At 40.0% G+C, this 18,576-nt stretch overlaps 1 protein-coding gene across 1 annotated transcript in view; it reads right to left on the reverse strand.

Moving 5' to 3' along the window:
• LOC306821143 (protein kinase C-binding protein NELL1-like) overlaps positions 1-18,576 on the reverse strand; it is a 225,987-nt gene that overhangs the window by 34,852 nt on the left and 172,559 nt on the right. The window contains exon 14 of the mRNA XM_079339382.1: positions 15,442-15,564. Coding sequence (XP_079195508.1) covers positions 15,442-15,564 — 123 coding nt within the window. The remainder of the gene's footprint in view (positions 1-15,441; positions 15,565-18,576) is intronic.

Raw genomic sequence — 18,576 nt, forward strand, 5'->3', positions numbered from 1 at the left:
CAGTGTATAACAAATGCAGTGTGGACACTGCACATTGCTTTGTGATATATGCTGTTAGGACACAGTGTTAGGTTCATCTGACACAAACACCACTCTGAATAAATGTGCATGTAGTGTTTTTTCTGTATGTGTTAATAGACATCTATAAACAGAAGAGAAGATGACATTGTGTCAGTGATGTTTTACAGTTTCCATTTCTCACTTGCCAGAAGAAATAAAGAAATAAATGCAAATAAAGTTTTATATCTTTAAGTTTAGGGTCAATGAACTTGTAAGTCTGACTTGAATTCTTACTTCTTGATTATTCAGTTTGACCAGAAAATGAAAGCTAGAAAACATTTCAGTAAGGCTGTGTGGGAGATTGCGTATACATATTATGTGCTTGAGAACTTTGGCAGCTGAAGAGCAAATTAAGTTGACAAATGTAAATGAAATTAGTTTGGGGAATATGAGTTTATAATAACAGAAGTTATAGCAGGACTGGAATGGAACAAAAAACCCCAAAGCTACAATAGTTAGTTTGTTCTGGAAGTTATTTGTGTTTGTAAAATAATCATCTTCCAAAGAAAGAACTAAATATATATATATTTAAAATATAAATGTTTATTTATCTCACATTTATCTCTTTTGATTGAATCATTGTGAACATTAGCTGGCTGTTCACGTCTCGCCTGGATGATTTGATCTATTTTCATCAGTGGAAGAGTCGCGGGGCGTGAACCTTTGGAGCGGCGACGATGGGAGGAGCTGGGACGTCCTTGGCAGCTGGATGTGAGGAGCTTTCATAACCAAGAGCGACTGCTCCTTTCTGAATCCATTACTAAAACACACACTCACACAGTTAGGCATCTGACCAAGCTGTTTTCTCAAACCTCTGCTGTTTACCTATTAGAAAGCAGTTCACTGCTGAGAGGTGAGACATACTGGAAATACAGCTGCTGGGTTCTACTGGATACAGATCACACTGAGTCATGATAGGAATTTGATTTTGTGGTGATGATTTCAAAGTGTTCACTTATTTGGTCCAGAGTTAGGGCATTGTAGCTTTACATTTATTGTATTCAGTGAGGTGTTTGTTGTTGCTGTTGCTTTGTCCATCTCGTCTTTTGATCGCCCTCTATCTCACTTTCAAATCCCAACACGGCACACAGATCCTGTCTGGTTCTGGCCGAGGTTTCTGACTCTTAAAGGACGTTTCTTCTTGCCACTGTAACATTGTAAATGTTGCTTGATTCTGTGCCCATGGTGGAGGAATGTTGGGTCTTTGTAAATATGAACTGATATTCACCAACAACGCACTTTAGACACAAAGAAGTACAGAGTTGTATTTTAGTACATGAAACGTTTAAACACTTTTGTGTCGTGGATTTTTTTCATGGGCAAAAAAAAAAAGAAATTTAAATTATTTGCATAAAAGACATCTTCTCATCTGACTCATCTTTTAAATATTTATGGTCAACATTTTTTGAATAAATTTGTACATCATGATTAACATTTTGCTTTATTTCTCTTTCTCCGGAGCATTTGCATTTCGTCTCACTTGTTAATTTTCCAATGATAATGTTACGATAGTATTAATATAATAGGATTTGACATACTTACTGTCTCTTTTTATTTCTTTCTGCTTTTATTTCTCTTTTTTTTTGGTTGCAAACAAATATCACTGGCTTTTGCTTTCACTGTAAGACTCTCTCTCTCTCTCTCTCTCTCTCTCTCTCTCTCTCTTTTTGTGTGTGAGTGTCCCTCCAAATTTCCTGTTGGCAGAAACATTGCACTAATTAGCTAAAGAAACCTTGATATCAGATTCTAATTAACACACACACACACACACACACACACACAAACACACAAACACACAAACACAAACACATACGACGCAGTGCACATTATCACATCCCTAAATAAGACACTGATATCACAGATGTATAAAAGGCTGATGACATCATCTGCTCGGATGTAGCACTGCCTGAATGACACATTAACTACAAGTTGGCAGGTTTAGTCTGCAGCCGATATGTTTGTCAGTATACAAATCAGCAATTTTCTTTTCCTATGACTGTTTTGCTGTCAGTGCCCTGTAGAGACGTCAGCAGGCTTTCATCACACAGAACATTTTTGCATTTGAATGGGTAGATGACAGTGCCACTTTTGCAGTGATATTAAACCACATCATGGTGATATTGAGAACATTAATGATGTCAGAAAAATACTGAGAATGAAAAAAAAAAAGGATGTTGCAAGTCGACAATCATAGTCAAAGTTTTAGAACTAAACTTCCTACAAATGTGTTTCTCTAGAGGAGAGAAAAGAAAGTCATACTGTTTCCTCTAGAGTCAGTTTGAAGTAAGCTTACATTGGAATTCCTTCCGTTATGACAGATTAGAACCAGTACAGCTGGAGATAACTATGCACGCTATCAGCTACGCGTGTCCATAGCACGATGGCTGCCACACATGCCCGACATAGCGTCAGTGATGCACATCCTAAAAAATAAAGGTAAAACAGATGCAAAACAGACAGTATGCACATGACCAGCAGGGGCAGTATAGAGGACTTTGATAGACACTCAAAACGCTGTTACACTACAGGTCACACCTACGCGTTCACACCAGTTCACAAAGTGATGGCAGAGGCTGCTATGTAAAAGGAAGAAGTTGCCATTGGTGTTATACTATTATAGAATAATATGTAATAAGTAACAGGGCCACATTTTAAGGAAACATCCCCTACAGTGACTAAGAGTAAACATTAATGGACTACACCAGCTCAAGTTTCAAAGCATTTTCTGAGTCAATTCTTTCCTCTACTTGTCTCTCTGTTATTTATGCGTGTGCCTGTGTGTGTGTGTGTGTGTGTGTGTGTGTGTGTGTGTGTGTGTGTGTGTGTGTGTGTGTGTGTGAGCAGCCTGCAGCCTGCCATAAATCAGTCAGGGAACCACACATCTGAACTAAAGTGTTTTGGAGCTTTGGAGCCTCTGGGCTTTGTGCTTTTCAGCCCCAGTCAAAACCCCATCTGTGTTTGAAAGCACAGATTTCTCTACCGCAGCTATGCACAAGGTGATTTTTTTTTTGCTTTGAGTGCAGCTTGCGAGTTAAATTGTGTCTAATTTTGAGAGCAAGGGTGACACATTTGCTTCTGAGGAAAATTAGTTTTAGTTAGATTTGATTGAATTAAGGAGAAGGCATCTTGAGAAATGAAGCTAATGTGAGTACAATATTATCTGAAGTTAAATGAAAACTGTTTGCCATCCACAAACACATTCAGAGCTTAACACTTGCTCCTAGTAGGCTACGTCAGGTGAATCTTGCCAGATTTTTTTATACACTTTTAAAAAACATGAGCCGATCCTGAAGCTATAACATATAAATATGAATAATAGATTACTGCCTAACAGAGAAACAAGTGACAAAGCTTCTTAACTTTTCTGCATTTGTAAAAATCCTCTAAAATATCTAGAAAAACAAAGACAGAAAGTTTTATGTCAAGGATTATTTTCCTTCTTTGAGTGGTCTGTGGAAGTCATAAGAGATGCACAGACATTAGAAACAACACTTCAGCACAGTGTAACTGTTTGTAGTTGGCACAGTGAAGTAACTGATGTACATTGTTGTTTCCCTGAAATCGCCCTTTAACTGTGTAAAAAAGCCGCCTTAAGATGAAGTGTTCCCATGCAATAATAATCAGAGGCTTATAACTGAAGTGAAGGTGGTTTCATTGACTTTTTATCTAATGTCCACTGAATGAATGTTTACAACAATGCTAAGTGAAATTGAAAAAGTGAAATAAAGTTAGAGGTCTCAACAACGAGCCTGGATGGTATCTGACAACTTTCAAAATAAATATTCCATGAGAAAGATACGTATAAATGTTGAAAGAAGGATCTACTTTGGCACACTTTGGTGCATTTGTAAGAGAGACAGCTGTCCCGGCCAATCATAGTCAAGAAGAGTGCTTGCCATGTCCTTGTACAACCCTCAACTCCAAACAGGCACAATCCATGATGTTTATAAATCTCCACAAGATGATCATAAAACAAACTCTCGACTACATATCATCTCTCCAGACAAGAGGTCAGGAGTTCCCAGCTGTTCAGAGGGTCCCCATGGGAAATATGAGGAAACAAAGGGGACAAATGAAAACCATTATGGGTTACAGAAAATACTTTTTTTTTTCAATCACTTTTGCGGCATGCAGGACACTAATAATCCTTTAAATACATGACAAAAAAGGCTGCAGTAAAAAAAGCTGTCAGTCTTCTAAGATCAGGAATAACAAGTGGCTAAATGATGAAATTACAAGTGCAAAGAGTTGGGATAACAATGGTATCTTAATTCTCAATCACTGAATCTCTATCATTCCATTGATGTCTAAAGTTAAAGCAGGCGTGAACTCGTGAAGCTCTTCCGACCTCACATTTGCATAAATGGAGATAAAAATGAGCACATGAGAAAAGGCCAATGAAACCATAAAAACACTCCTCAAATGACTACGGAGAAAAACTAGACATAAGAATTCACTCAATTTCCTCCTGAGTAGCTTTTCAGCCATTAAATTCTCTGTTTCATTACGCTCCCTCAGACAACATCCCAGGTATTAGGAACCGAGACAGAGACTTTTTAACATCATTTTGAAGCCTGAATCTTGGATAAAATCTGTCAGAGCATGTCTCATGTGTCCCTGCAGTCGTTCACCTGTGGAATATGCTTAAATTTATTCCATGCTTAGGGTTCCTTTCGCCACTATCATCAGAGCATAGTGCAACTGCCTAATTATAACTTAGTGCTTAACATTGTCAAATAAGGACAACAACACCACTGTAGATCATTTTATAACTTACAGTTTGATTGTGAGTATCGTCGACTGCAGTTTTGTCAAACTGGAACATTTAGTGGGCCAGACTGAGTCTTAGGGCGTACTCGAACTAAGCAACCCATTTCATGCACAAGCACACTTGACCCCCAAAGTCAAGTTAGTTTGACTGTGAGTGCTGCAATCCATGTTCAAGCACGGTACGCTTCCTTAGACCTGGCCTAGATAGAAGAAGTGTGATTCGGTACGGTTCAGTTGCTCATGCACAAGCACAAGAGTTTTGTTGACACACTATTTTTTATCGACACCTTATATTCTTTGTATAATTTTGGTATACCAGTGTTGCTCATTTGCTGCTCTTTGTGCCTTTGAGTTAAACTAAAACCAACAGGGGCACGCAACATGAAAATGAAGCATAATTGATACCTGCCTTCCAATAAAGAGAAAATCCAGACAAAAAAAAAGCGGTCACGTTCTCTGTGTTTTCACACGCAGATTCGACCTCACATCCCTTTTTTCAAACTTTAACCTGTCTTGTAAATTCTTGAGGATCACATAAAGTCCTGTATATGTCGTATCACCACGTCATGCTCAGGTCCGGTTAGTCCTGGAGTAGTGTGAGTGCAGGCCAGTGTGGCAATGGGAAGAGGGGCAATCATGCTTTAGCATAGTACTTGGCAAGTGGGCATAAAATGAGTGGGGCCTTAAAAGTCCAGAACTACTGTTCTTACCCAGCCTGTCTCTGAATCAGAGTTAAAGTCAAGGTGCAGATGAAGTTTTTCAGACAGATACAGACTTAGTCATAGCCCTTGGCATCTCATAAATACACATAAAGGTAACCTCCAGTTTCTGCATGAGAAGCAAGGGGCAATGAAAAGAAAAGTGATGTGTACCCCCCACCGGCAAAAAGGTGCTCTGAGAAAGCAGTAAACAACACAAAGACCTTTCCTGGAGGTGGTTGGAAGGGAGACAGACACTTTAATCTAAAAAAGATGCTTTATTGATTTTAACTACCGCATGATTCTCGATAGATAGATAGATAGATGGATAGATGGATAGATGGATAGATGGATAGATGGATAGATGGATAGATAGATTGATTATGGGTGGTCATCCTTCCTCTGTACACCATTACATCACTGACAAGCCTCTCTGTGTTATAGAAGAGAGTCCTTTGCACAAATTTAATGTTGCAAAGAAACACTGACACAACACTAATTGAAAAAAAAAAAAAAAAAAAACCCGAGCATACATAAGATGGAATGGGAACAGCTTGCTATCTCGTTGCCTGGTGCATTATATTATAAGAGAGGATGGAGTTGCACACATGAGAGGATTTGTTTCTTTGCTGCAAAGCAGCTATGGCTAACAGCAGGGCTCAGAGTAAAAAAATAATTGCCTCAAATGATAATTGCTTCAAAGCTTCAAAAACAAGTAGTGCTTTTTTTTCTCCCTGGGTAATTTTTTTTTTCTTCCACATTTGCAATTAATCATAGCTTCAGATACTGCTCTTCTCACCCAATTAAATGTTGTAAAACATCATGCCCTCCAGCCCAGAACTACACGGCAGAGGGGCAGCTAAACGTGTTGTTCCTATCAAAGAGGAATGAAGGGGAGCAATAATTATGTAAACAGAAAATTAAATGCTTCAGACTTGTAAAGGGAAATGAAGGCTGTATCAAGCACCCCCACCCACTTTTATTTCACTCCCCTCCTCCCTCCCTCCTCAGAATACATTAGCCTGGGTTTCACTGCTTGTTGCTTAGCTGGTTGCAACACGGTTCCTCTGTGATTAGCTCTGATAGCAGCATGAGAAAAGCACAAGTCAATGCTTTTGTCCTCGGAGCCGCTGTTTAGACTCGCTTCTCAAATCCTCTATTTAAAAGCCCTTTGTCTGTACAAACCAGTCCAAGGAATGAATCGGACCATTAACGAGATTAGCTCACTCATTCTGCTGCCGACAAAGGCTGCTGATCATTAGGCTGGCAGCGGGAACAATGCTGATCTATAATCTTATGCTGTGCTCCATTTGAACTATAGTGGCTTATTTATTGTGGACTGAGGGAGATGACAGAATGGCCGCCTTTTTTCCTCCCCAAGAGAATTGCAGCACAAAAGGACAGTGGTTAGGGGGAAAAAAGGCAGAGGAAGGAAAGGGAGACAGAGTAAGTAAAGGTAAAGCCAGTCCTAACCCCTTATATCTTCTTGCTCCCAGTCAGCCCAGTCGATCAATAGAGTATAATAGGCTCTTGAGATAGCAACCTTTTTTCATGTGACCCTGATATCATCTGAGTGACAGAGGGCAGGCAGGGATTCCAGCTGCAGGCCTGTGTGTGTGTGTGTGTGTTTGGCAGATATGCAGATGCTTTATGGTTAAATCAGAAAAAAACCAAGTGGACTAACAAGCTGCATGTTTCTCTGTGTCGTTTGTGAACAAGCTGGATAGAAAAATCTTACAAGCAGCAATGAATAAAATCGTTTGTCTGAATTTTTGTGTTTTTAAATTGTGCTTCTGAACTGGAGATGCGTTACAGCTGAACAGTGTGCGCCTCTGCATGAGCAGCACTTCTCCTTCTATCGTCTGTTTGCATGAAATCAGCAGCAGGCGGATCTATTGTGTTGAAAGCAGTCACCAGAGGGGCACGGCTTTACTGTAGCAACAATTTAAGCTGTAATTACTCTCCTGTAATAGAAATGAGATGTGGAATGAGAGAGGACAGCAGTTATTTACAGGACCACACAAGGTTGCTTGTCTGGAAAACTCGAGTAGTTTTAGATAAATGAACAGTGCTAATGTTTTTGTTTTCTTCAAGGATGAGTCACAGTCAGTCATAGAAACGACAAAGAATTGTGTTTTTCATGCTCTTTTTGCACCGACAATCTCTGTCTCTCTGTTACTATAGTTGTACTTTTATGGCCCAACAGAATTGTCTTATCATTAAAGTCAGATGCCAGAGCAACTGTTCCTTTTGTCCAGCATGTGGCAAGTCACGACACCAAGTAAAGAGGCTGACAAAGTACACGAAAAGGTGCACTACGGAATGGATGGCTCAAATAACACAGGACTGATCCAAGACGATATCGTCTCAGACGTGTGTAAAACAAAGAGTCAATGCTGGATTGTAAATGTTGATCGGGGCAGCTGTGGATCGATGGTATGGAGTTGGCCTTCTCCCAACCAGAAGGTCAGGGGTTCAATCTCCAGCTCCCGCAGACACATGTGGAGGGGACCTTGGGCATGACACTTAACCCTGAGATTTCTCCCCCTGCTGTATCAGCAGTGTGTGAATGGGATTACTTTATACTAGAGAATAATTTATATAGCAGCCTCTGCCATCAGGACAGTATGTGGATGGGATGTAAATGCAGAAGTATGACCTCTTAGTGTAAAAAGCATTTACCATTAAACCAATACTGCCTGAACTAATGCAAACATGTATTCTTCTCCTTACCTAATAAAAGTACATGATCGAATGAAGGAAAGCTGGCTTAAAAAGTTTCAGAAACAGAAACTTCCCTATACATCCCTAGTGGATTAGGATTAGGCATAAGAGATTGGTCTGAGGCGATGGACAGGTCCAATAGCACAATACTTTCTCCAAGGACACAGAAGTTTGAGCAATGTGCAAGGTCAATTATAGACTGTAAAACCCATAATGCCTGTACTGCAGTGTGCAAAGTATTTAGTTTTTTCATCCGTCAGGGACAATACATGTGGGTAGTGTTACTTCTAAATAAAGTCCAAACAAAGCGACGCAGGTTGGACTCTTAGTCATGGCTAATTTTGCAGTCCTTGTTCCCTGGTTCGGCTTTTAGAAAATAACATACATGATACAACAACATAGTGCTCATAGATATATTTGTTGTTGCCTTAAACGACCATACCTGCATGTTTCATTGATGGCAAACAATGTTCTTAAAAGACACCACCCTCTGGGGCCTTTGCATTAGTATTACACATCCAACAATAGGAGCAGAAACAGATTGGTACGCCTACATACTGCAATGAACATGGTGTCTGTTTAGTAACATTAAGTAGGACATTATCTCTCCATCGCTGTATGTTTATCCACTTTAATAATAACTTAACACTTTGAGGCTATTACTAGTCTGCAGAACAGGATTATTATCCAGGGAGTTATATCAAATGCTCAGGTGAATTTAGATAGATAAAGTATGTGGTCAGGCCAGCTAAGGAAAAAAAAAGAAAGAAGAAAATAATACCTGTAATTCCTCAAATTAATGAGGTATAACAGAAGACGAGGGTCTCCTTCCATTAAAATCTTGCCGTAAAATGAGAGATTCAGAGTTTGTAAGTCATTGAGTATGCAAGGCTACATTTGTCGCTGTCCCTATCATCCCTCGAGTCACAACAAATGGAAAGGTCAAATCATACCTTCACAACACCAATCATCCAGCTTCCTAAACCAATTGAAGTGCGGCAGTGGAATTTGAAAAAGTTTTGGCTTGTATGGGAAATAAGCTGTTGTCACTCAAGACCAATCATCACCTGTTTAGCTTCTAACATGGTAAGTTAATCACACTCTTTCAGCTCTGAAACCCCATCTCGTCCCATTTACCAAGACTCATTGCTCAAGGCTGCCTAAACACACTTTTTTTTTGCCTTATTAACATTAGCAGGGACAGGCTGAGGAGCTGCAGACGCATTCAGACTAATTCCCTTATTCCTGAGGGGGCTGCGATGATGTATGAGGCGAATGAGATGGGAGGCACAGGTCGATTGGCCAACACTGTCGCCATCACACAGTAATGAGATCTCAGGGGGGAGGGAAAATAGAAGCCGATTCCTTCACCTCTCTGCTTGGGTAATATTAATGGGTTAGAATAGTATAGGTATAGACATAGGGAGTTTTCATGGCATTATTAAAAACCATATATTCATACCTGATTCTGACAAATATTATCAGGAGGAGAGATTGACACCCATGAGTGCTTTCTATAAACTGGCTGATCATCTATTAGTTAGACTATACAGTATACAGCTTAAACTCTGTGGCCAATTACTCGTTTGAACCTTCAGAGATATTAACGTATCAAGTATCTCCTTGGACTGATTAACATGTGCATTGCAGCATTTTGTAACATTTACCAATTGGCTTCCTATATTCAATTAAAACACATTGTTTGGCAGCTGTACAACAATGTGTTCTCTTGGAAGATAAATTCAAAGTGACCATTTGCAACCTCCAACAAACTTCAAATCCTCTGCAAGCACTTCAATGTTGTTCTTTGCTATGTTGTTCGATAATAACCTGAAATCAGTCTCTTGACATCTTTAAAACAGTACTCGCTCACGGCAGCCATGATAAATCCATGGTGGCGGTGCAGCACAACTTGTCGGGGGAGGCTGAGGATTTGGAGCAGCAAAATGGAATTTGCTGTAAAATAAGATCATTTCTTTTCAAGGCTAGCAAATGACAGTATTGGATTGGATCAGTGCATGACTGAAAACACTGATTCCACATTTAAGGTGGTATGTGACACAAATTACATACTGGTATTTGTATTGATAACACTAGACCACGGATTGGCAAATGATGGCCACATGTCACCCCCTCCTCACTCAGTGTTGCCTGCAGGTCAATTTCAAATATCAATAAATTGTTAACACGAACATGATGAAATCTGCCCTGAAGGATTTCAAATAAAGTTGCAAATAGTTACAGTTTACAAACTTTTTCACATCTTTATAAATCATAGTTTAAATTGTCTTTAAGGCTGTTTCGCTCATACTGATCTAATTTAGAGTATCCTACAATTTGTAACAATCCGGCAGCAAGAATAAAACAAATATGACCTTCTTGCTAACCAAAGTTTTCCATCCCCGTACAAGACAATAACATTTTTCTCAAATTAGAGTTAAGAGTGGGAATCTACAATGTTCAAAGTGTGCTCCAGAAAGAAGGGACTGTTCATTGTTCAATGCAAGAGTGGAGGAACTTCAACTCCATCTGACTGAAAACATGTATAGACAATCGTCAGCATGCAACCTCACTCATTCTTTTGGGACCTTTCGTGGCCTGGTTCCAAGTCGAGTGGAGCATATTTAACAGTCACATAAAGGTGTAATGTCTGCTTGGCCACAAACTGGTGTCCATTTCCCAGATGTCATACTCCAGCATTAGTGCAGTCTTTCCACCATGTTAAACAATTTCCATGTATTTAAAATCCATAATACGTTGACCAGGACCTCTAGAGAGCAAAATATCGATGAAGCGGTACAGTCAGGTGATATATAGCGTGCAAATGTGTAAATGTGTGTGCAGCATGAGCTTAGAGACAATCCAGGAGCCAAAATTGTGTGGAAGGCACTTTGCAAATTGCATTGATCTCTCTCTAGACCTTCCTTCCACCTGCTGCCCATCCTAATGACTGTGTTACAGGAGAGGAGAGGGGGCTGTGCAGTCGGAAACGCCTCCTTTTCTCCTTCTTTTTTTTTTTTTTTTGCCTTTGTCCCCATGTCTGTTTTTGCCTTTTCATTCTGTATCACTTACACACATTAGTTTCCTTCATTTATCTCTTTCACCCTTGCATTCACTCACCATCTATCACACGTTCACACCCATACGAATGGACGTCCACGTGCAGCAGAGCATTACACACTTTCCTAAGCCAGTTATTGGTATGACTTACATGTTTTCCCGGGTCCTGTCCCTCTAATCAAGACATTATTAGTTGTCACGGTGATGAACAGCGGTGGAGATGCAGAACATGGCTTAATGAATGAGAAATGATCGTGGAACATGCTAGAGGGTAAACTGTAACCGTTTATTTCCCCCCGTGCTCTTTTAAAATTAATTCTGGGATGATTAAAACACCTGAAGGGCACTTTGACCAACAATCAGAAAATTTGGTTTTGAAATTTAATTCTGAATATCATTTTTTTTATGCATCATGTCTGGTCTGTAGATGTTGGCTTTCTTTACAGCACTGATATATTCCATGATGCAACAGATTTTGCTGGACGTTTACTGTAATCATGTGTAAGCAGATTGGGAAATCACAGCTTAATTAAGCCTGATGATACTCCTATCACTTGGACCGCAGCCAAGCATACGCACACTGTCATGAAAATTACATGAAAGGCCTCCTTGCGAGCTCTCGGGATGTCTTTATTCACAAATGAGGCCCTAGACAGGAGACGGGCTGCATATCAAAACACTTCTTTTGATTAAATTGTGACTTTGACTGCTTGGACAGATTCTTAGTCAAATGACTTAATTCTACAGAGGTTTTAAAAAATGGTTTTCGAATATTATACATTGTCTGATGACTGTCAAGCAACAGAATGCTAAAATATAAATGCAAGGAAGGCAGTATGCATGAGCCTTTCTTTAAACTATGGATCAACTCCGGCCTTTTCTAATCCAAATCCAGTATGAAACCTGGTGACATAATCGTTATCCTTTGTAATCTTTTCTTAAAAGGAGCAAAATGTAAGATATCTCATGAATTAAATCATAAACTAATCAGAAAATGACCTTACTCTGTCATCAGACATTAAGTGAATGTGTGATGTTGGAGTGCTGCTTCTCTGACTACAATGCAGCAGCGAGTATGTCCTCCATCCACATTTCTAATTTCCTGAAAGCTCTGTATATGTTTTGACCAGAAAGGCTGGCATTTTTAATTTAGGCTGCAGTACCCATGTTATACACTAGGTGTTAGAATGACATGCTATATATTTGCCAATTGAAACGTAACGATTTCATGACAGTTTGTAAGATATTAAACAAAAGTTCTCACATCTGGTCTTTACTACAACCCAAGTTGAATGATGTCATGTTGATATTTAAAGACTGCTGTGCGGTTCAATCTGTTGCTCATAGAATCTATTTGGATCCATGTTCTTTTAAGAAAGTCCACCCCTCTCTCTTTGTGTCTTTGTCTGTCCTGTAAGTGTGCACGCTGCTCTTGCCTGTTTGTGTTCTTTGTGCGGCTGTCATGTTGTAGACGAGGTCGTGTACCTCCTGAAGCCGTATCAATCATCCATCACTGTCCTCTCCCGTCTCTTAGCCTCAACCATTGTATCAAACTGTGCCAAGACAGGTTTTGTGGTTACTGCAATAAAGCCGTATGCACTTCTTGGGAGAGAACCGCGCATGGCCTGCTGCCAATCTTACACACCAGAGACAGGCTATCATATTGTTGCTTTAACATTGACATATCATAAGGATACAAGGAAAGAGGTTGCGGTCTGTCGTACAGACTCTATGGCTGTACAGGGCAGTACTGTTTTTTTTTACTTGATCCAATTTTAAACAGAATATCAGAGTACAGGTGGAACATTCATGTGTCCTATTCTGCACTCCCATTTGTGTTTCCCCTCACCGAATCCTGTGTAAACAGGGCTGTTAAACAGGGCGGTGCACAGGGGAGTCCAGCTCCCTGGATTATGCTCTTGTTTCTGTGTTTATGATGATGATGGACCCCTTGTGATGATAGTTGTACATCTGAGAGCTCATGCTGTGGCACTCCTCCGGCCTGAAGAAGCTGCCAACTCTCTAACGAGTCTCCTCAGACTTCACAAGAGCCCTACAGACTGCTGCCGACTGTCCTGCTTCATCTGCCCCGAACCTGCAGAGGCTGTCCCACTGCGGCAGCTCCACTACAAATATTCAGTCAAATATAGGTCATACTGAACATGGCTGAGAGGAAACTGATGGTTCTGTAGGCATGTGCATATACACACACTTAAAGTGTCAGAGGGCATGTAAACACCCACACAGCACTCTACAAATACTCCCTTCCATTAGGGTCACAGAGCTACAATAAAGAAACAAATGTCACTGCAAGCTTATCCATTGATTTTCATGGTAATAAAAATAAATATAAAACGCTTCATTTTATTGTTCAGTGCAATAAAGGAGTTGTTAAACACAATGCAGCTTTCCCGGAGTCAGAAATCATTCTGCTGTAATAAACCAGCAGTAAGTCACTCTGGTTGTAAAACTCCAGACCATCGACTGTTGTTATTCAATAACATATCCTCATGGGCTTCATTCAAGATGCAATTTCTGAATTGGCAATTCAGTAAAACAGGCCAGAGTTGGCCAAAAGCCAATAAATGTGCATTTATAGTGACTAGCCATTTAATACAGAAAGATAGCAATGTTGCATGAGTGTACCATGAGGTCCAGACTTTTTGAAGTCCATTTCTTTATGCACAATCTGGACATGAGGGTCTCGATTGTCAGCATTGGAAGTGCTTTGGTTTTCTGTAGTCTGAGCTCTGTTGGCCAATCACGTATCAGCAGGCGTTGGTTTAAAAAGTAAAACATAATCCCTGTGTAAAGCCTGATGTGTAGAAATTACCTGCCAGCTCCAATCGGTGGTAATCAAACGGTGATTTGTTGACCTCTTTGATCAGATGATTGGATACAAGTGAAGCTAACAATCCGTTATCGATCAAACATTTCAACGTTCAAAACAAAAATCTGCTCGATGGTGTGAAACTAAAGCAAATCAGTGTTTCAAAGTCCAATCTACCTGAAACGCACCATAAAGTGATCGATCTGACCTCAGTTCAACAAACAAACAAACAAACAAACAAACGCGGTCGTCTCCTTTTAAGGAGAAAAACTGAAACATCTGCATGTCTCACTTTTACAAATCTGCATCATGATGATGTTATTTCAGCAAACATAATGGCCATTAATAGCAAGTAAATCTTACATTTCTGTCTGAGTGAAGCTGCTGCCTGACACATAATCAACTTTTGCACTGAGGGAAGACTTAACGTGTTTAAAGAACGGGCGATATTTGGAGATACTGAGGACCAAGAAATGATGGCGTGTACGTTCCAGAGGTGAACGTTCACTTAACAAGTGATTAGCAAGTTCTACCAAGTGACCAGATCATTCAGTCTGCATCTGTATAGTTACAGGTACAGGAAAATCATAAAGGTAAATAAATGCGTCACTCTTGTTGGAAATATAGTTGTAACTCCTGACTGCTGTTTTTATTCAGATCTGTAAATAAATAAATCTACAACAGAATGGTGTTTGCTGATACTTAAAGATTCCATACAGAGGAGGGGAAAATGTAAATATAAACATTTTATAGCTAAGGTTTAAATAAATGATGGAATGTAGCCGTCAACAATATTTCGCAAAAGTGACCTCCGGCTGAGGTTAGTTTCCGTTTCAGGATTGAATTATATTTTGATTACTGAAGACTTTCCGCTTTGACTTTATAACTGATGGTAAGTCACACTCAACAAGCGCTTGTGTGATTGGACTGCTGTGATCAAACTCTTGTATTCTGTATTGTAAGAGTTTTGCTGCTTTGTGCAGAAAACACACAAACCGCTCTTCTCCTCTTTCTCACTCCATCTGTGGGGCCAATCTGGGGGAGTCGCCCGGGTGGAGCTACAGGTCAACAGGGAGCAGGGTGAGCAGTGAGGGAGAGGAGGCACATGTGTGGAAAAACAGGCTGAAACTGGTCCAGAATCAATTTTCATCATCTCCGCGGCAGCTGCTGCCTGGTTAGGTGATGTGAAGGAGGAGTGAACCAGACCGGGCATGATGTTACGGAGCAGAGGATCAGCCACCATCAAAGGATGTGGAGGAGTTTGTGTGTCTGGAGGGCTGTTCCAGGGCTTGAACTTACCTCTGCAGATGGTGCCATTGCCCACGTAGCCCGGCTTGCAGGTACACAGGTGTCCTCTGATGGTGTTGGTGCAGATGGCGTTCTCATCACACAAATTTAGCCCGCTGGCGCACTCGTCATGCTCTAAAGGGAGAGAAAGATAGAGACACTTCTCAGTCAGAATGATTGGGTGTGTCTGTGTGCATGTGTGTGTGTGTGTGCATGTGTGTGTGTGTGCGTGTGTGTGTGTGTGTGTGTGTGTGTGTGTGTGTGTGTGTGTGTGTGTGTGTGTGTGTAAGGTCATGAAAATAGCTTTTCCTCTCTTAGTGCAGAAATTCAGCTGATTAGAAGATGGTCAAAAAAGCTACAGTAATTGGCTAAAAATACAACATTCAAAAAGAGCAGCACTTCCATCAACAGCCACCGTTATAAACATCAGCGTTTCCAAGCACCAATTTAAAAGTGATTTCTTTTATTTAAAGATATTCCTTCAACAATAACCAGGGAAAGGTTTTCCTAGGTGCTTCATTAAAACAAAAATCAGATGGTCGAGGTTTTGGGAGGAACAGCTGACATGCCAGGTGTGCGACTGATTGCTGAGTATCAGCAGCAATTAGCCTAATGATGTTGGCTTGGATATTTGTGACTACTGAGGCCAAACATCAAGAAATATATCAACACTTAACAGTCACAACATCATGTAAACAAGTCCAGATTTCCAGAAGCTTCCAACCAATAAATCCAGACAGATATTTCTTCCTATGAGTGTGTTTACATGCTCATTACTAACTTGGTAGCCTTACTTCCTGCTTTTGATCTTCAGTATCTTTACTTGGAACATAATAAAACATGTTAAATGATGATGAATAGTATCCAGACTTCTGATCTCCAGTATGTCTTGATTTCATAACTGAAACTTAAAAGGTGTTTCCATGTCTTGATATCCCATGTTTCTTCTGGAGCGCCCTCTTTAGCATAGTGTACAGGTTTCTCTGAACTGTGATCAATGTCTTTAAAAACACAGATATGATCGCCACATCAACAAAACAACACCAAGACAGCTTAAAAAACCTGCTCATAACCAGAATGCTAGTCTGCAAAAAGCCTCAATGTCTCGATGATTACAAGTAAATGGTGGACTCCAAGATTCCTCAAAAAGTTTAAGGCTACAGCAGCTACGATGATGTTAGACTTGTTTTCTTACAAATGTGTAAGATACTGTTTCGTGCCAGGAATATACTTGACAAATACATCTTTATACAAACATACTAACCAAGATCACTGTTCTTTATTTCAGAAATGAGATATGCACATATTCCTACGAGAGGTGTCAGCATGTATGCGTTAATCACGTTGAGATTACGTTCAGAAATTAAAGCATGATTTTTAAAACTCCCATAAATCGGGTGCTACTTTGTTTTTTTGGTGAACCGTCACCACAGCATCTTCCTGCAGCTGCAGTGATGGGACCACTGAGCCTTTGGATTCTTATTTCACTCAGTTCAACTCCCAGACAGCTCATTTGACGAGTCAAAATGAATATGCATTTTATGTTATCCAACATCTCACTTTGTTACTGTTCCCTTTGACTGTTTTTATTTACTTTTGAATTTTACACGGTCAAGATAACGTTATAACATTTGATCGATTAGCGGAAGTCTTGTTTCATTTCAAAATAAAAGCATGTTTGTATCCAAACATGCAAGTACCCTTAGCTTAAGAGAGAACAACGATTTCAAATGAAATCACGAAAAACAATTTCAAATGCAAATGAAGACAAAAATTGATCATTTGACACCTTTAATTTTTACCTTTGCAAATAAATAAAGTGCATAAGATCATGTCAACTGAAATAATGAAAGCATGATAGATCCACGTCTTGTTTGATCTGTCTACTGACGGCAGGAATCTATTATATGACTGCTCCTGCTTTCATGTAGCTTCATATTTATATGAACTTAAGGAACTCGAGCGAGAGGAAAACGTCTGACAACAAATTCCTGTTTGTATGATGCAGAACTTCACTGGGAAAAAAACCCACATTCCAAACATTTGTAATTCAAGCTTATATATCTGTTCTACAAAGTCATTACAAGACAACGATGAGTGCCTCTTGCTGGCATTGTTAACAGACGATGCTATCCTTTTAAGAAGCTTTGGCTGCAGATGGCTGCAGAGTTGCCAACTGAAGCAGTCACACTTAAGAAACTAAGCTTCACACCGGCTGAGTTCTATACAGCTGACAATAGGGAGTACGACTGCTGTCATGTCAAAAACACTTGCAAGCAGGATTCTGACATTCCTCCTCTTATCCTTGAATTGAAAGCCACATTGTGCTTCATGGGCTGGATAAATCGTAATGCCATAAAACAGAGTCTGTTTTATGATAAAAACAGAGCAAGGTCAGCAGAACAGAGATATACTGCACAGCGCTCTATGTAGGATACATGCTCAGGGTCAGTGTTTTATGTCCTTTCGGGACCATGAACTGCTCTCTTGGTTTTTATATATTTGCTGTTTGCTAGAGGCCAGAGGGAATAAGAGGAGGGTTTAGTTTTGCAGGAGGTGCATGATTAACCAGCAATAAGACACCCTCAACCAAGCATTAATTCGTCCCACTGCTTTGACAGAGAAAGCCTGCATGAAGCTGCATAGCAAACACAAGATATTTGGTAAATATTCTCCACGGACTTTGATGGTAAGCTTCACCTGCTGAGGATTTGGGGAAAAAAAGTTTAACTGAAAACTTGAGGGTTTGGAATCAAAATGTCATTGCCTGAAGCCGGTGGAGTCTGGAAAGCGGGCAGCTTTGATGCTACCGACATGACACTTGATCTCTGATCCAATTTCTCTCCCTTGGTCCTTACAGTCCATGGTTTTTCTTAAGTTGTTGACAGTATATAATATGTTAACAAAATGCTTTACTAACTGAAACACGACTACTGGCGCAGAAGAACCAGGTCATAATGTCACAAATAAACATGGAATAAAAACTGATGAAATATCTGATTTAATGGATAAGGCATGATTTACAGACACACTGATCAATAAGTATCTGCAACAAAGACAAGATCCCTGAACATTTTCTTAACTGCAACGCCAATGCCGGTTAGAACCCATCAACCACCCAAAAGTACTTTTACAAGGACTTATACG

Source organism: Symphodus melops (assembly GCF_947650265.1).
Source record: "Symphodus melops genome assembly, chromosome: 3".
In the NCBI taxonomy this organism is placed as follows: domain Eukaryota; kingdom Metazoa; phylum Chordata; class Actinopteri; order Labriformes; family Labridae; genus Symphodus; species Symphodus melops.